We start from the raw sequence: 18113 nt of genomic DNA, 5'->3' as shown, positions 1-18113 counted from the left end.
GCCCCCCCGCTCGGAGCTCGCCCCCCCCCGCTGCCCCCCCGCACGGAGCTCGCCCCCCCCGCTGACCGTAGCTCTCGGACATGGCTGGGGCCGGGGCTCGGGCGGACGCCGGGGAGCTGCCGAGCGGAGCGGGCGCGATATGGCGGCGCCCAGGATCCGCCAATATGGCGGCGCCCGGCGACCCGGCCGGGGGAGGTGCTTCCGGGTCCGTGCGCGCCCACGCCGGCGTGCGTCTGACGTCACCTGAGGAGGGAGGTGCAGGGGCGGGGCTTAGAGGGAAAGGCTGAGGGGGGGGCGGGGCAGGGAGCCAGGACTCCTGGGTTCTATCCCCAGCTACGGGAGGGGAGGGGGGATTAATGGGGGGGGCAGGGAGCCAGGACTCCTGGGTTCTATCCCCAGCTCGGGGTGGGGAGGGGGGATTAATGGGGGGGGGGCTGGGAGCCAGGACTCCTGGGTTCTATCCCCAGCTCGGGGAGGGGAGGGGGGATTAATGGGGGGGGGGCTGGGAGCCAGGACTCCTGGGTTCTCTGCTGGCTCTGGGAGGGGGGGTCACCCTGGGGGGCAGTGAGTGTAACCTGTTTCCCGGGGGCTGGGGGGCTGCCGGGGTGGGGGCAGCGTGTCAATGTCATGCCCCCTTCCGCCAGTAGGGGGCTGGTTTGTGTCCCCAGAATTCAAGCCCCCGCCCCCCCCCGTGACCCCAATGGCATCAGGGGAGGGGGTGGCTCAATTCTGAGGCCCATCAGTCCCCCACGACCCCCACTCCAAGCCCCGCAGGGCCACATGCAGCTTCTCTGCCACCCAGCGCCACTTGGGCCCAGCAGAGCATCAACTAGAGCAGCCCTGAGGCTGCTCTAAATGACACCAACGGCCGGGTGGGACCCCAAATCCAAGGGGGCTCCTGACCCCAACCGCTTTGCTGTGCGTGGGAAGCCCCCCAGCGAATGCCACAGGCTCAGACCCTCCCAGCGCAGGGATGGAGTAACCGAACCGGCTTTCCGTGAGCTGAGATCTGTCCACACACAAAACTGCTTTGCTTGGGGGGAGGGGAGTAGGGCTGCCCCGCACCAGACACTGGAAACCTGAGCGAGCCCTGCTGTGCCAAGCGGGGCACGAGGAATTAAATCCAGCTTCGCTTCGCCCCTTTCCAGGGGATTACCGGCTTTCTCGCTAATCCCGGCACAGGGCTCCTCCCCCAGGCCTGAGGTGGGGGCGGTGTGTGGATCTGATATTTCCACAGCACCTCCCAGGCATGAACCCCTCATTCCTCACATCCGTCCGCTCCAGGAGCTAGAGCAGGTTGCAACCCAGATGGGGAAACTGAGGCACAGTGCGACAGCAAGAACTGAGTCCACGAGGGGAATTGGCATCAGAATTAGAACCCAGGATCTCCCGGCTCCCAGGCAGCTCTGGAACTCCCTCTCCAGCCATCTCCACTGAGCGTGGAGACAGGGTTGGCTCTGCCCAGCACCGAGATGCAGCCACCTCTAGGGTGGAGCGCGACGGTTGTTTATATGAGGATCTCCCAGCCAGCAAGGAAACGCAGCCAGCTCAGGCGTGGGAGCGGGGCAGCTGTGTGAGAGCTGCACAGCAACTCTGCACGGAATCGTGTACCCGGCGCTGAGATGCAGCCACCTCTGGGGTGGGGCGCAGGGGCTGTTTAATTGCCGACCCATGTGACATTTCAATGGGAAGGTGTGGCCAGAAGGGCGGCTCATCCGGAGAGGGGCCTTTCTGGATCGCTCCGGAGCCCCTGAGCACCAGGGATCCCATCACTCACACCAGAGCATCCCCCACACCCCAGCCTCCCCGGGGCTCCGCCCTGCCCTGGGAGCTGCCCACAACCCTGCAGGGACCACGTGGGGCCCGCTGCCACCCGCAGACCCGGTGCTGCCCCAGTGGGGCAGAGCGAAGAGCCCATTCTGAAAACGCGGGAGGGCTGCCCCGGCTCTGCGCAAACCCCAGCCGGTCGGGTGCCTCCCCACGCCCACGCCTGCCCCCCACCCCCTCTGACTGGCAGCCAAACGGAGCTGCCTGCAGGCAGCCACAAGGAGTGGACGGTGGAACCGCGCAGCCCCAGGGCACACGTACCCGCAGGACACGGCGAATCCAGACCAATGTCACCACAGCGTCGCCTCTGAACAAGGGATGGATGGGTGCTGGGAGCCAGGACTCCTGGGTTCTCTCCCCGGCTCTGGGAGGGGAGTGGGGTCTAGTGGTTAGAGCAGGGGGGGCTGGAGCCAGGACTCCTGGGTTCTCTCCCTGGCTTTGTTTGTGTGTCGTTGGGCTAAGGACGCAGGGGCTGGAGCGTGTCCGGGAGAAGCCGCTGCCTCGGCCAGACCCCAGGGCCCTTGGTGCGAAGGGCCAGGCGGGGAGGGGGCACGGGGCAGAGGCGGCTCCCAGCGGGCACGGGGTGGTCGCTGTATGGAAAGGGCCAGTGGTGGGGTCCCAGACCTGTGGAAGAAGCCCAGGGGCTCAGCAGGGCCCTGTAGCCCCCCCCCCAAACCTGTGTCTCGGGGCACCAGCAGCAGAAGGAGCCCAGGGCTGGCTGCCCCCGGCACCTCCTGTGTCCCCCTCGCCAGGCACCTGGGGGGCCCCCGGGCAGCCCTGGCTCAGATCCCAGACACCTCCCGACAGCCTGGGCTGGGATGGGGTCTCACTGCTCGCCCTCACCCCACCCCTGTTATTCACAGCTGTGTTCCAGCCCCACCCCCCACAGGCTGCTTCCTTCCTTTCCTCACCCGAGCTCAGCCCAGCCTGGGGCTCACCCTAGGGGGGCAAAATCAGCCACCCCAGCGTCGTCAGCCAGGGTGTGGGGGACCACGCTGCAGGTGGCCGGTGCATTGCTGCAGGGCTGGGTTGCACCGTGGTGCATGGGGCAGGTGGCACCATAGTGGGGAGACGTGGCACCGTGGTGGGGGGCATGTGGGTCATGTGTCCAGGGCTGAAATCTGCCCCCTGCCCCGGATTGGCCCCCCGCACCCAGGGCCTGTGCCCAGCGATTCCGCCTGGGGAGCGTCTCCCCCTCCCCCCGCCCCCCGATTTGCTGCTGAGGGAAGGGGGGTTCGGGGAGCTAAGAGCCCCAGGAGCATGGGGGGCGGGGGGGGAGGCTGCTGTATGAGCGGCTTCCCCCAGGGTGACGGGAGCTGGATCTAAGCAGCCCTGGGCTCCCCCCACAGCCCCCCAGCTCTGCCGGTGCCCCTCACCGGCAGCCCCCTACGATCCCAGCCCCAATGTGACTGGCCATGTTGTACCCTGCGAGTTGAGTGGGGCCTAGTGGGCTGGGGGGTGGGGTGAGGCTGGCAGGGTGGGTTCCTAGGAGGGAGCCCCCAGGCCCCCCCTCAGAGAGAGACCAGCTTAGCCCCAAGCTGGGAGAGAACCCAGGAGTCCTGGCTCCCAGCCCCCCTGCTCTAACCACTAAACCCCACTCCCCTCCCAGAGCCAGAGACAGAACCCAGGAGTCCTGGCTCCCAGCCCCCCTGCTCTAACCACTAGACCCCACTCCCCTCCCAGAGCCGGGGAGAGAACCCAGGAGTCCTGGCTCCCAGCCCCCCCCGCTCTAAACACTGGACCCCACTCCCCCCCAGAGCCGGGAATGGGACCCAGGCGTCCTGTTTCTCCTCTGCCCCCCCGGCAGTGCGTGGGCACCGTGCTGAGACACGCCCCGGAGCCCTGTGCTCTGATCCACAGGCCCCAGCAAGCCCTGACCCGGGGGGGGGGGCCCCCGCAGGCCGGCTGGGCGCGGCAGGTAGCGGGCGGCTGTACCATGGACTCCCTGTACCTGCCAAGCGAACACGCCCTGCCCGTGCCTGTGGGGCAGCCCCACCTCTGCCAGCCAGTTCCTGGAACAGCAGCTGGGGGGGGGGTTAATGGGGCTGAAGAAATAGAGGCTCCCAGCCCCCTACCAAACCCCCACATTGCCTCCCTCCAGCCCAGGAAATAAAAGCCAGGGGGCATCCGAGTTGCCTGGTAGTTAGAGCAGGGGGGGCTGGGGGCCAGGACTCCTGGGTTCTGTTCCCTGCTCTGGGAGGGGAGTGGGGTCTCGTGGTTAGAACCAGGGATGGTGGGACCCAGGCCCCGGGCTTTTCCCAGTTGACGCTGTTGGTTAAGGGTCTGGGGCCAGATCCCTGGCTAGTGGCCGCTGGCCCTGCTCCACTGAGATCCTAACCCCGCTGCACCCCCAGCCGGCAGGGTTCCCGCCAGGCGGGGTTTTCCAGCGTCGCGTTCCAGATTCCTATTTTCCGCAAGGGAAGTGGGGTTTGCCCAGGGGAATCAGATCGTCCGGGTTCCAGGAAAGGCCGCCCAGGCCCGACAGCCGTGGGGTGGGGGCAGGGGGTGCTGAGCAGGGGCAGGGACAGGGCGGAGCACCACAGGGCTGTAAAGCCCTGGGGAATCCCCCCCCCACAGGGTAATTCTCTGCCGGGGATTCCCTGTTTCTGATTCCCTCCCGCACGCCACCCGCCACTGCCAGGAATCCCAGCCCCCTAGCCCAGGGGGGCAGGCTGGTGCCCCGCTGGTGTGAGGCTGATCGTTACATGCCAAGAGCCACGGCCCAAACCTTCAGCAAGATGCAGCCAGCTCTGGGGTGGGGCATGTCCCCCAGCAGCCCCCCAGAGAGCCCAGCCCCCGCACTGTGTCTCTCTCCTCCACTTTCAGGGTCTGAAGCGGCCCTGGCAGAGGGATGCAGCCAGCTCTGGGGTGGGGCATGTCAGGCAAAGCGCAGCTCTTTGCAGAGATCCCCCCACCCCCCGTCCTTGGGGCAAAAGAGGCCCCAGCGCCCTTTGCCCAGGCTCCGATGCTATCGGCTCTGCTCCCCTCCTGAGTTTTATGGCAGGGCAGCAGGAGCCGCTGATAAGGCCAGAGCCAGCTGCAGTCACCAGCCCAGGAGCAGCTCCGAGCAGGGACCACAGCAAGGGAAGGGCAGTAAAAGGAACGTGACCAACCCTCCCTCCTCCCCAGAGGGCAGCCTCTGCCCTGCCCTGTACACCCCACTCCCCTCCCCTCCCCAAGCCCCAGAACCCAGGAGTCCTGGCTCCCAGCCCCTGCTCTAACCACTTGACCCCACTCCCCTCCCAGAGCCGGGGAGAGAACCCAGGAGTCCTGGCTCCCAGCCCCTGCTCTCACCACTAGACCCCACTCCCCTCCCAGAGCCAGGGAGAGAACCCAGGAGTCCTGGCTCCCAGCCCCTGCTCTAACCACTAGACCTGGCCCTCCTCCCCTCAGGGCTGCTGGCAGTAGGGGGGGGACTGACTGTCGTGGTCCCCTGGAGCCCCGTTACAGAGCTCGGTGTCGCCCCATCAGGGAACCCCGGCAGGCTAGCAGCAGCTGGCTGGTCCCGCTCAGCCTGGTGCTGGGCCCGGGTCTCCCTGGCCGCGGGCTCATGGGAACAGAAGTGAACTGAGAGAGGCATCTGGCCGTGGTGAGACGGGAGGGGGGACGGGGAGCCAGGACTACTGGGTTCTCTCCCTTCCTGGCCCTGAAGTCACTGGCTCCCTCCCCCCTGGAGCACAAGAGCTGTCCCCCCCCGCCCAGCCCGGGGCACTGCCCTCCCTTCCTGCTCGAACTGCTCACCCACCCTGGGCAAACACGGGCGGCTGGTTATCGGGGACCTGCTGGCTCTCACCTTCGGGGCCTTCCCCAGGGGAGGGGCAGCAGGTGGTGCCGAGAGCCCCGGTCCCTCCAGCTCTTTGCAAACCTTGGGCCTGAGCCAGCACCCGCCCTGCCTAGGGCAGCAGCGGTTCCCCCGCCCAGAGCACAAGCAGCCCTCTGCCCCTTCCGCCGGGAGTCCACTTCCAGCCCTACGCCAGGCTGCCAGCCCAGCTCGGCCCAGTCCCTGCATCTCCCTGGGCCTGTCTGCACCAGGGAGCTCCCTGGGCATCTGCACCAAGCGCTGCGCGATGGGGCCCCAATCTTGGCCGGGGTCTGGGCGGTGCCCGGCGCGACGGGGCCCTGAGATCTCCCTGGGTCTGTGCAGCGCCCAGTCCCGAGCCCCTGAACTGAGCTGGGTCGAGGCCGTGCGCAGCGCCATGGGGGCACTAGGCTCAGGGGGGGCTGTAAGCCCCCCTTCAAAGCACTGATCGACCCCCCATTGCTCAGCTCCCCCCCCCACACACACAGTGGCTCCCGGGGGAGCTCCCACAGCGTTTGCACCAGGGAAAGAAACTTTATTGGTTCAAGACATTTAAAAAAAAAGAAAGAACAGACGGACGGACCCCTGGCTTTGCCCACGGTTATCACAACAGCAGCTGACAACCCCCCCACACACACACCCCTCCCCACTGGGATCAGAAACCAGCAGCCCTGGGGCAGAGCTCGGGGCAGTTATGTGGGTAAGGGGCAGTTCAGCAGCACACACCCTGCTCCCCCCCCAGCTTTTGCTAACACCACTCCCCCCACCCTGGGGCCAACTGGACCATGCTGCTGGGCGGGGGGGGACAGATCTCAGCCCCCCCACCACACAGGGCAGCCAGGTTTCTGCACCCCCAAAGGGGATAAAATTGCCCATTTGCCCTTTGCCGGCTGCCCGCAGAGCCCGCAGCCCCCCACCCCGCTCCCAGGGGGAGGGCACAGGATGCCCAAGGGCATGGCTGGCACAGAAGGGGTTAAGGCCTTGGGAGGGGGTGAAAGGGGGATTTGTCATGGGGTTCTCGTGCCATGAGGTGGGAGGGGACCCTGGGCAAATCCCTCGTTCGGCCAGGGATGTTTTTATACTAGTGCAAACATAGCAGCGGGTGGGGGAGGGCCCCGAGCCGGCGCAGCCCCCCAGAGACCGCCCCCCTCAGCCTGCCGCACCCACAGGAAGCTCCGGTCCGCGGCTGCAGCTGGCTCTGACCCCGCCTAGAGACTGCGATGGTGAGGGAGGGTCCGGCTGAGCCCCCCACGGTACAGCCCCCCCCCCGTGCCCCGGCCAGTCCCGTCCGCAAAGTGCCCAGCGAGGGGGAGGGTTTAAACCCAGCCGTGGGGCCGGGCCGGTTTGGGGGCGCTGGTTCTGCCCCTCCCCAGTCCAGCGGGGCGACCCTCCTGCAGCGGTTCCCTCCGTGCCCCACACAAACCAAAGTCCTCTGCAAAAGGGGCTGTGCTGGGGGGGCTTCTGCCCCACCCCCAGCCGAGGCAGAGTGTCCTGCAGGGAGGCAGCTGGAGGGATGAGATTCTGGCTCCCCGCACAGCGGGGAACCAGCCCCTGCTCTGAATTTGGACCCCTTTGGGGGGGCCAGGCAGACCGGCAGCCCAGGAGCACAACCCACATGGGCCAGGGTGGGGGAGTCCGGAGCCCGGCACAGCCACCCGCACGGCCCGGGGCCTGTCTCCATCCCGCTGGCAAACACCCGGAGGCTCTTGAATCCACACCTGGATCGAGTTGTCTGTTCTCAGTCCAGCCCCCCACGCTCCAGAGCGTCCTTCAGCCCCCAGGCGGAGGGTGGCCCCGTGGGACACTGAGGGGCGGGCGCCGGCTACCGCACACAGACGTACTTCTTCCACCAGGCCTTGGAGAGCGTCCGCACCTTGCTGGCCGTGCTGCGTGCCCGCCGGCCCCGGGCCTCGGCGTGCCGCAGCCCCGCCAGGATGGCCGTGTCGAACACCTCCTTGAGGTTCTGCTGGGTCAGCGCCGAGCACTCCACGTAGCCCACAGCCCCCACTTTCTGGGCCAGCGCCCGGGCCGCCGGCTCGGCCACCGGCTTCTCCCGGCGCCGGGCCAGCTGGATGAGCACCTGGACGTCCTGGCGCAGGTCACACTGGGTGCCCACCAGCAGCAGGGGGGCAGCGGGGCAGAGCCGGCACAGCTCCGGCACCCACTTCTCCCCCACGTTCTGGAAGGAGGCGGGGGCCACCACGCTGAAGCAGAGGAGGAAGACGTCTGCCTTGGTGTAGCAGAGCCGCCGCAGCGTGTCAAACTCGTCCTGGGGGGAAGGGGAGGGAGAGCCCGCAGTGAGTGCCTCCAGCCACGTTCAGCTGGACCCCCAGACCCGCCCAGCCCGGGGGGCGGAGGGGGTGTTGTCCCGTTGTCCCTGATGCGGGGACTGGGGCCCAGGGAGAGAACCAACTTCCTCGGGGCCGCACCTGGAGTCAGAGGTGGATCTGGAAATAGAACCCAGGAGTCCTGGCTCCCAGCCCCCCTGCTCTAACCACTAGACCCCACTCCCGTCCCAGAGCAGGGACAGAGCCCCAGTGCACAGGGCGGAGCTCGGCAGGTTTGTTACCTTCCCCGGCACCTCCCAGGCTGACGTGTTCAGACCTGCCGGGGGTTTGAACAGCTGCTGGGAACAGGTTAAAGGGAGCTCCCAGCTGGACTCTTACCTGCCCCGCCGTGTCACAGAGATGCAGCCTCACGGGGGCGCTGTCCACCTGCACCACGGCTGCAAGGGGAAGAGACCGTTACCCCAGTAGCCAGATGCTCCCCCCTCCCCCCAGCCCCAGGGACATTGCGCTTCTCAAAAGCAGGTCAGTGGCAGAGCTGGCAGAAAACCCTCCCCCCCTCCTCTAACCACTACCTCCCCCCTGCTTCCAGTGCTGGGACAGAACCCAGGAGTCCTGGCTCCCAGCCTCCCCTGCTCTAACCACTAGACCCCACTCCCCTCCCAGAGCTGGGAGAGAACCCAGGAGTCCTGGCTCCCAGCCTCCCCTGCTCTAACCACTAGACCCCACTCCCCTCCCAGAGCTGGGAGAGAACCCAGGAGTCCTGGCTCCCAGCCTCCCCTGCTCTAACCACTAGACCCCACTCCCCTCCCAGAGCTGGGAGAGAACCCAGGAGTCCTGGCTCCCAGACCCCGGACACTGGTCTCCAGGGGGGTATAAGGGGGGTCCCATTCAGGGCAGTGGGGCAGGCAGAGCACTCCCAGACCTCCGGGGGGATGTGGGGGGAAGGACCGAGCGCTCCAGGGAGTGGAAAACCCCTTGGCAGGTCCCGGGGGCCTGGCAGGGGGAGCGCGGCTGGAGACGCTGGAGAAGGGCCCCCCGCGGGACCTACCCGAGAAGCGGTCCAGCGCCGTGGGCACGTAGCGCGCCGGGTACCCGTTGGCGCTGTAGCTGACCGCCAGGCTGGTCTTGCCCACGGCGCCGTCCCCCAGCAGGACGCACTGGAGCTCCAGCCCGGGCGGGGGCCGGTGCGGGGGCACCGGGGGCGCAGGCGGGTACCCGGGCAGCAGCTCCTGGGGGGGCATGGTCCGGCCCGGGCCCCTTGCGGGAAGGGGGCGGAGGCGGGAGCCGCGGGGGGTCTCCAGAACCGGCTGCGCCCCCGTGCGCCCTGCGCGCAGCGCTCCGAGCCGCTGCGCCCTGCCCCGCGCGGGGGTTTATACCCCGGCTCCTTTCCATAGCCCCGCCCCCAGGGGGAGGAGACTAGTGGGGGACACGCCCTGCATGCTGGAGGAGGTGGGGCAAAAGAAGGGGGGGAGGGAAATGGGCTAAGGGGGGGTCCCTGCCCAGACCTTGGGAATCCAGCTCCCCCTGCCCCGGCACTCCAGGGACCCTGGCTGAGCTGGGCACATGCCGGGCACCTGGTGGGGTCTGGGCCCCGTGTCTCAGCCTGAGCCCTGATACTCCCCTTCCCATGGCTCTGGGGCCCGAGCCCCAATACTCCCCACCCCTCCCCCCGGGTGTGGGGCCTGCCCCACCTGGCTGACTCCGCTGTATGAGCCCATTTGTCAATGCTGCCCGGCCCTGAGCCGCAGGGTGGCTGCTCCCCAGCCCGGGGACACCCTCCACCCTGTTGCGCATTAATAGAAAACGGTTCCTCTCTGCCGAGGAGCAGGGTGGGGGTCTGGCCCGAGCCCCCCTCCCCCCTGTGTTTGGGACACTGCCGCAGAGCGTGACTATGGGGGCTTCACGCCTCCTCCACGCACCAGGAGCAAAACCAGGAAGAAGCCGGGCGTGTGTGCAGAGAGCGGCACCTGTTATTGGGAACAGGATCCGGTGCCGGCGCGATTCCAGGGCCGGGTCAAAAGGGCTCCAGGCAGGGCCCTGGCTTCAGAGAGCTGCTTATCGGCTCTGCAGGTCCCACAACCAACCCGAGCAACCAGGTGCCAGAGAGCTCCGGAGACGCGGGGTAGGTCTCAGCCTCCAGGGGGCCAATTTTGGGGTGGGGGCCCTAGCTGCTATTGTCACACACACAATAAATCTACAACCCCCCCCCCCCCCGTTTTTTTGGATGCGTTCCAGATTTTGCAAGGTGAGACCTATGCGCTGGCCCACCCAAAGCCCCATCAGGCCGGGGGCAGAGGAAAGGCACCAGCTGAAGGGAAACCCCCCCCCACCTTTGCCCCCAGTTCTCCAGCCTGCTCTTAGCCCATGTGCCAAGACCCAAAGCGGGGACCTGCCGGCTTTGCTGCAGGCGGCGCAGACCTGAAAGGTCGCAGGGACATTCGCTAAGCCCCCAAGCCCCCCCAGGGAATTAGCAGGGTAGGGGTTGACAGCCTCTGGCCCCAGCACCAGGGCAGCCCAAGGGAGACCCCCACGTGCCCCCTGCCATGAGCTAGAAGGGACCCTGCCTCCAGATCTCCTTCAGGCATTGCCTCTGCTGAGCCTGCCAGGTAACCAAGCCTCTCCAGGGCCCCTGGGGGGGGGGGCACTCTTTTCTGCTTTCACTTCGAGCAGGCAGGTGATAAAGGAGCTGCACTCTGTCCCACAGCCCCACCCCAGGGAATCCGAAATCCCCCCCAGCCACGCCCAGCCCTCACTGCGGGGGAGGTGGGCCACGGCACGTGGCACGGGCAGGGCAGGGCAGCAGAGAATCTGGGGCAGGGTGTACGAAGGAGATTTCTATTTCCAGCCCGCTGCTCCGGGGGGACGGCTCTGCAGCAGCAGCCCCCGGATCCAAGGGGGAGCAGCAGGGGGTGGAGGGGGAAAGCAATAGGGGTCAGGAACATTCCCAAGTGCCCCCACCCAGCTGGACACAGAGAGAACCTCCCCTTCACCTCCAGGGCACCCCAGGGGCTGCCCCCACCCGAGCCAGAAGGGACTCACTTTTCAAACCAGTCACGTGGACAGCTGCAGCCCCCCCCAGAGATCCACTGCTCCTGCTTCCTCCCCAGGGAAAGACGGGGGCCAGCACGTTTGCTGCAGGGGGGCTTTATTTAGGATTGGCCAAGGCAGGGGGTAGGGAGGGTGAAGCTACAAGGGGCTGCCCCACGACCAGAGACCCCAGTGCAAGGGGGGGGGGGGGGGGGAAGTATTGCGTGCATTTCCTTCGCTGTAGCCTGACCCCAGGGCTCTGGAGCAGCAGCACAGCCTGGGCCAAGCACTACAGTCACGGGGTCCAGGTGGGTGTGCCGGGAGCCGGAGCGCTGGCAGCTGGGCCCGAGGCAGGACTCACTGGCAGGAGAAATCCCATTGCTGGAAGGGAAGAGAGTACAGGGATCAGACGCGGGCAAATGGGGGAGACAAGCTGAGGGGTCCTAGACTGGGGGGGGGCTGGGAGCCAGGACTCTGGGGAATGGGGACTAGTGGGTAGAGCTAGGGGGGCAGGACTCCTGGGTTCTATCCCCAGATCTGCCACCCCTGCAGTCTCTCCTCCCATCTCGAAGATGCCAGCCACCCCAGGGCCAGTCGCTCCGCGTGCTGCGGTGTCTGGGTGGTGGCAACCCCCCATGGTGTGGGGAGCCCCCCCCCCCCAGCAATACTTGGGTGCCCACCTGCTGCGGCTCGGCTACTCACATCAGTTTTGACCTCCACCTTCCCCGGCTTGAGGTACTGGTTCTCCTGGACTACGCTGCTGGGGAAGAAGCCCAGGCGGGCGGGGTGCTCCCCGTAATAATCCCCCTGCACCTGCAGGGAGGAGATTGGGGGGCTTAACCTGGGGTGCCAAGACCCCTGACATCAGCCCTCCCCCACAGAGCTGCAGCCTGGGCGGGGCAAACTCCCCCTGCCCATGGAGCCCCCCCAGGTCCTGAGACCCAGCAAACGTCACACAGGAGCCCACCAGCCTGCAGAGGGGCACCAGGCTGAGATGGGATCTGGTGCTGGGGGGCTGGGGTCAGGCCCAGCCCTCTGCGTGGCCCTGGGTCCCGCTCCACCAGGGGCATGATGCCGGGATGGGGGCTGATGCCCCAGCAGAGCCGAGGGAACCCCCCCGCCCGCCTCCAGCCACTCACGCTGCCGCCCCAGAACAGCCGCCCGCGGCCCTTCAGCTTGGAGAAGACGTAGACGACCTGCCCGCGCTGGATGGGGATGAAGCGGCAGTCGGGGGCGATGTAATCCTGCACAGCCACCGCAATGGAGATCGGATCTGGGGGGGCGACAGACCGGGGGGGTGTCATTCCCTAGGCTCGGGCACTGCACCTCCACCAGCACCCCCCTGCCCTATCCCACCACCACACCATGGCCCTCAACCCCCATGCCTGCCCTGTGCCACCAGCCCTGCCCCCCAGCACCACCCCACAGGCAGCCCCTCGTGCTCCCCCCCCCCCCACACACACACACACTTACGGCTGCAGTCGGCGTCCGCACACAGCTTCTTCTCAGCCAGCTTGCCCAGCTGCCGGCCCCCCTGCACCAGCCCCAGCAGGGCGCCCAGCAGAGCGGCCCGGGCCCAGAGCCGGGTGTTAGCCATGGTGGGCAAAATGCAGCCGCCCCGGGCTCAGACTGCCCCCGCAAGGAGGGCAGCCTGGCCCGCCCCGGCTGTGTTTCTAGTCACCGCCCTGAGCCCTTTTCAGAGATCCCGGAGCAGCCACCCCATTGGGCAGAGGGGCCGATTCCTCCGGCAGGGGGCCCCTTGGCGGTGCTGAGCCTTGCCTGGCACTAGGGGGCGCCCTTCCCTGAGTCAAGGCTGACCCCGGGGCCGTGCTGCCAATGGGGGACCCCTGCGGCTGTCAGGGGGGCCATGCTGCCAGGAGCAGGTACCAGGTTTTGGATAGAACGTCGCCCCTGCGTCCTGACCATTCCCGCTCCCCCAGCCCTCGGGGATGCTCGTCCCAGACACCAGCCAGGGCAAAGCCATTCTCTGGCCTTGGGGCTCTCGCAGGATAGGGCCTGTTGCCTCCGACCGCGTAGTGCTGCTGCTGCTGCACGGCTGCTTCGGTCCACCCCAGAGGTGGCTGCATGTCCACAACAGACCAGGAGTCTTCGTGCCAGGCCGCGCAGAGAGCGCGCGAGGAGGAGAGACAGAATCCCATCCCCCGGCAGTGGGGCACGGCCAACTCACCAGCTCCGAATTCTCTGCCCCCTTCCACTCCACTTTTTAAAATAATCCAGTGCCACAAACTCAAGCCGGGAGCGAGGGCGAGCGGGGCCGGCTGCTGACGCAGGGGCCGGCTCTCGGGTAACATACTGGGCCCATTGTCCCAAGCCTCACTACAGCTGAGGCCCAGAGAAGGGGTAGGACCCTGCAGAGAAGGGGTTGCACCATCAAAGCTCCCCCCCCCCCCCCCTCAGCCCCGTGGGGGAGGGGGAGCCCCCTGAAGCCCCCCCAGTTCAGAAGCTCCTTGTGGTAGCGGTGGGATCCCACTTTGAGGCAGATGGCACCAGGTCACGACATGGGGGGGGGGGCGCGCACCTCAGTAGTCAAACCCCAGCCACCGGTGATGCCTCTTCCACACTGGGAGCATGACCCCTCCCAGGCACCCGCTTCACCATGTTCTCTCCCAGCATGCAATGCTCCATGCAGCAGTGCGTCCTGGGTTCTCTAGGCTTGCTGTTAAGGCAGCAGGGACAAGCTGCTCGGACCAGACAAACCCCCCCCCCACAAAGCCTTCTGGGATATTGGTGGGGTAAGCCCAGAATTCACCACTTTCACAATCACTGGGCTGGGAAGAATTCCCTTCAGCTCCCACCCCTGCCTGGGAGCTTGGCTCAGCGCCATCTCTCAGGACACGGGTTTAAGGAAATCAGACTCCCGCGCAGAGAATCCGCCCGGTCGATTTCACCCCACCCCACCGGGGAGCCCAGCGAGGAACGGGCCAGCCGCGGCACAGGGGGTCACAAAGGAGCTTTTATTACAGAACAGAGAGCGCCAGGTGCAATGTCTGAGCAGCAGACTCTGGGTACAATGCTTCAGGAGGGTTGTAGCCGCCCCCACCCCCTGTACCAACCATCCCGCCGCGAACCAGCTCCAGGCTCGTCGCAGACGCAGAGATCACCAGCTGGGGGCGCTCCAGAGTCACTTACCCACTCTGAGCAGCAAGGCAGCATGGCGTGCAGGGGGGACGCTTCCCCGCCGTCAGGTCACAAGGCTCAGGGGAATGGGGGTGTTTGGGGCTGGAAATCCGGCTGGCCCTGACGGCAGACTTACCTTCCAGGGAACTGATAAACAGGGGGGGGGCCTGGTTCAGAACAGACTAATGGGGGAGGGGGGGGGGGCAGTTCTGGGCCGGGGGGGAGGCGCTTCACTTCTTGGCAAAGGAAATCTTCATGGCGTTGCTCTGTGTGATCTTGAAGCCCTGGAGGGCGTCGCGGGCGGCTCCGGCCTGCACCTCGTTATCGAACTCCACGAAAGCGATGTCGTGCCGCCCGGGCACCAGGCGCACCTCCTTGAACCCCGGGAACCTGAGGGGGGGGGGCAGGACCCGGCTGTTAGAGGGGACAGGCGACCAGATCACTAGCACCCACCCCCCCTCCGCTGGCCTCGCAAGCACCATGCTCCCCCCCACTCCCTTGGACCGCCCAATTCCACCCCCTGCACTGGGACCGTCCGCCCCCCACTTGGCCCTCCCGGCTCCCTCAGGCCCCGCACTCACTGATTGAAGAGCATGGACAGCATCAGCTCGTTGGTCTCCTCGGGCAGGTTGGTGAGGAAGAGGATGTGATTGGGTGGGTTCTCCGAGAGCTGCGAGGGGGAGAGAGAGGGGTCAGGCTGGGAGCCCAGACACGGCGAGCGCCGCCTGGAGGGGAGGGCCGGGCCGAGACCCCTGCAGGGCAGCTCCAGCCAGACGCACGCAGCAGAGGCAGTGCCCAGGCCAGGCCGCCCTCCCCCCTGCTCTCCACACAGAGGAGTCCCCTAAAACTCAGCATCTCAGCTGAGGCAAGTAACGAGCCAGCGGGGAGGACTTACCCCCACACAAGCTCACGAGAGCTCTTCCGCTCCCCACTGGAGCCAGTACCGTGGAGGGGAAGGCCCGGTTACCCCAAGCCCCACCCCCAGGGGGAGGTTTGCCCCACACAGCTGAGTCCGATCTGGAGTCAGGCCAAGCTCTGTCATACTCACCTGCTGGGTAGGCGGCATCTGGCCAGGCATCATCTGCTGAGGGGGCATGGCCCCCGGCGCGAGTCCTCCCGGAGTCATGCCAGGTGGGGGGATCATACCCGGAGGGGGCATGTACGGAGGCTGGCCGGGCATGTGGTGCATCATGCGGGGGGCCTGGTTCATCGGCGGCATTCCCTATAGGGGAGAGAGAGCCCAGCTTCACATCAAGTTCCTGGGCGCAGACCTGCCCCGGAGCCTCCAGTGCCTGCCTGGGCACAGCCCTGGCATCCGCATCAGAGTCCGCACTGGCCGCAGAGCCTGGTATTCCCAGACGCTAACCACAGCCGGCTGGGGCCAGACTCAGCCCGACTCCGGAGACAGACCATGCTGGCTGCGCTGGGAAAGGCTCCCCCAGGCCCCGAGCGCCGGCTGCCAACCAGCCACTGCCCTGGGTGAGACGCTGCTCACGTTACTCACGGGGACAGCTCCTTGCACGGCGGCTGCCACCGGCGCTGCTGCCCCAGGTATCTGTTTCTTGACCACGGGCGTCTCCGGGCCTTTGGGCTTCCTCTTCTCCCGCTTGCGGTCCCGCTCCACGTAGGTGCCTTTCATTTTCGAGATGATGTCGGAGTCCGACTTGGCGTACTGGATCCTCTGGGGGCGGAGAGAGCTCGTCAGGGGGAGCACGGCCAAGCAGCCGCTCGGGCCGTTCCCAACGGCACCCGCCAGACGGCCGCCCCCAGCACTCACCATCGGCTTGTCGTAGAAGGGGAACCCCTGCATGGACCTCAAGGCGTTCGTGGCGCTGCTGATCTCCTTGAAGATGACAAAGGCTTGTCCCCTCATCTTCAGGCTCCGGGACACCAGGATATCCAGGATCTGGCCGAACTGGGAGAAGATGGCGTAGAGGGATTTCTTCAGCTCTAGGGGAGAGAAATGGAGCGTTAGGTACACGATCAGACAGACACGGAGCTGGACGCCGACTGGGCAACTCCTGCGGCCTCAGACAGAGACTCTTACCCCGCGCGTCAGAGAGCGGGAGTCACTTTTATCCCTCCTCAGCACCCAGTCCTCCTCGGCCAGACAGCAACAGGCGAGCAGGAGCGGGGCTGGGAGAGCGAGTCCTCCAGACGCTCCCCGGCCTCCCCCCAAAGCGCTGGGCTCCGGTGCAAGCCCCTTAGCCCAGCCACCCACATCGCCAGCTCCAGGCGAGAACCCCCCTGGGAGCTCGCTCACCATCCTTCTTGATCTTCTCATTGAGGTTGTTAATGTAGATGGTGTGATTGGGGCGGGTTTCCGGGACGGCCATCGTCCTCGGCACTTCGCAACAGCGGGGTCTGCGGAGAAGAGAGACGGTAAATCGAGGCGAGCGCGCAACGGGGAAAACGGCTGCAGGCTCCCCATACCACAGCAGCCACGTGACCCGGGGGTCTCGCTCAGGGGGTCAGGGCCTCAGACGATCCCCAGCGGGCGCTGCCGGGGCGAGGGCGAGACCAGTGCGAGGAGCTCAGGACTGGGGTTAATCCCACCTCCGGACAGGCCCACGAGGCGTCTCAGGAGGCAGCAAAGCCAGACGCCATGTTCAGGGGAGACAGCTTGTGGGGAGGGTCTGGGGCCAAGACCTTGGGGGGGGCAGCCTGGGCTCTAGGGCCCCTCCCCCAGCACCAGGGGACCCCCCCCCCCCGGCCGGTCCCTGGCTGCTACCAGCACCCCCAGCTCCTGCCACGGCCTCCCCCCAGGCGCGGAGAACAGGCCCCCTCCCCACCCCCCAGGGGAGCCCTCAAGGGGCGCCAGGCCCCGCCCCCAGGGGCACTGCCCCGCCCACAATGGGGGGAGGGGGATACAAGCTGCAGCCCCCCGTAGGACCCGGATGTGGAGCTCCGGGGGGGCGGGGCCCGGATAAGCCCCGCCCCCATGAAGGCTCCAGGGGCTGCGGCCCCGCCGGCCCCCCCCCCCAGCCCGGCCATACTGGGTCACACAGGCCGGGCGCCGCCCCCCGGCCCGATCCCCCCCGGCCCCGCGGCCCGATGGCGCCGCCCCGCCGCGGCCCCTCACCGATGGAGTCCGCAGGCCCAGGCCTCGCAGCGCCGCCCGCCGCCACAGGAGCCCGCCGAGAGAGACAACCACGCCCACTGTCCGCGCGGGCCAATCACGACGAAGCAGCCTCGGCCTTACGAGCCTATAAAAGGGCGCCTCGCCGGCCCCGGCCAATGAAAGGCCTACGGCCTCGTGTGCGGCAGGCCAATCAAAGCAGTGCCACGGCCTGTCAAATGACCAATCAGGAGGCGGTTCTCCATCGTTACCCCGCCCCCCTAAGGCAAGCCGCATTCGGATTTGGTGTTCGGCTCGGCAGTTCCCGCCTTCCGCACAAGAGCCGGCCATTGGCTGATTGGAGATGTCAGTAACCGCTGTTATCACATGTGATTGGCGGTATTTGTCACGCGACCCGGAAGGGGCGGCTGAGAGGAGGGAAGCGGGTGGCTGGTATCCAATCACGTGATCGGACTCACCCCGCCGCTGCCTGCTCAGCCGGCGGCCGCCATTTTAGGAGGGGCACGAGCGGGACGCGAGGCGGGCTGGGCCCCGAGACCTCCGACCCTGCCAGGCCACGCCCCTACCCCACGCACTATGACCCCGCGGTGACCCCTGACCCCCCCCCGCGAGCTGACCTGTGACCCCTGACCTCTAACCCATGCCCCCGTGACCTTGGTTCTAGTTTGTGCCCTTTCACCTCCTGCTGCCCCCCAACCCGGGAGCCAGGGTGGGGATGGCTCACAGGGGGGGGATGCCCCCTCCCCCTCCTGCCCCCCAGCAGGGCCCTGCCCCTCCCCCTCCTGCCCCCCAGCAGGGCCCTGCCCCTCCCCCACCCCCGCCTGCCCCTCCCCCGCCCCCTCCCAGGCCGCTGCCCACCTACGGGCTGGACAAGGCCAAGTTCTTCAAGGCGGCCCTGGAGCGAGCGGCCCCAGCGCCCGGCAGCGGGGACGACGTCCGGGAGCTGCTGAGCCGC

The 18113-nt window shown here is 67.2% G+C and overlaps 3 protein-coding genes and 1 pseudogene across 3 annotated transcripts in view; all 4 read right to left on the bottom strand.

Annotated features, from left to right (window-relative positions):
• RAB4B (RAB4B, member RAS oncogene family) overlaps window positions 1-153 on the bottom strand; it is a 14735-nt gene extending 14582 nt beyond the window's left edge. Inside the window, exon 1 of the mRNA XM_026658836.2 lies at window positions 67-153. Coding sequence (XP_026514621.1) covers window positions 67-82 — 16 coding nt within the window. The 5' untranslated portion in view covers window positions 83-153. The remainder of the gene's footprint in view (window positions 1-66) is intronic.
• Window positions 154-6403: 6250 nt separating this feature from the next.
• Window positions 6404-9306, bottom strand: LOC112121963 (annotated as a pseudogene).
• A 1736-nt stretch (window positions 9307-11042) lies between these two features.
• Window positions 11043-13330, bottom strand: MIA (MIA SH3 domain containing). The gene is made up of 4 exons (XM_024216446.3): window positions 12415-13330; window positions 12081-12214; window positions 11644-11754; window positions 11043-11322 (listed from the first exon to the last, which is right to left on the bottom strand). Exons 1-4 carry the CDS (start codon window positions 12536-12538, stop codon window positions 11299-11301), a joined length of 393 nt encoding a protein of 130 aa, XP_024072214.1. The 5' UTR covers window positions 12539-13330; the 3' UTR covers window positions 11043-11298.
• Window positions 13331-13895: 565 nt separating this feature from the next.
• Window positions 13896-17224, bottom strand: SNRPA (small nuclear ribonucleoprotein polypeptide A). Its single transcript, XM_026658812.2, has 7 exons — window positions 17162-17224; window positions 16343-16443; window positions 15857-16029; window positions 15584-15760; window positions 15128-15301; window positions 14661-14749; window positions 13896-14469 (listed from the first exon to the last, which is right to left on the bottom strand). The coding sequence occupies exons 2-7, from the start codon at window positions 16413-16415 to the stop codon at window positions 14310-14312; spliced, it is 846 nt and encodes a 281-aa protein (XP_026514597.1). The 5' UTR covers window positions 16416-16443; window positions 17162-17224; the 3' UTR covers window positions 13896-14309.
• Window positions 17225-18113: the final 889 nt, after the last annotated feature.

The sequence above is a fragment of the Terrapene carolina genome, unplaced genomic scaffold, assembly GCF_002925995.2.
Source record: "Terrapene carolina triunguis isolate 2854851 unplaced genomic scaffold, T_m_triunguis-2.0 Scaffold517, whole genome shotgun sequence".
Taxonomy (NCBI): Eukaryota; Metazoa; Chordata; order Testudines; family Emydidae; genus Terrapene; species Terrapene triunguis.
Note: the sequence above shows the minus strand (reverse complement) of the source record. Positions and strands in the feature narration are given on the sequence as shown.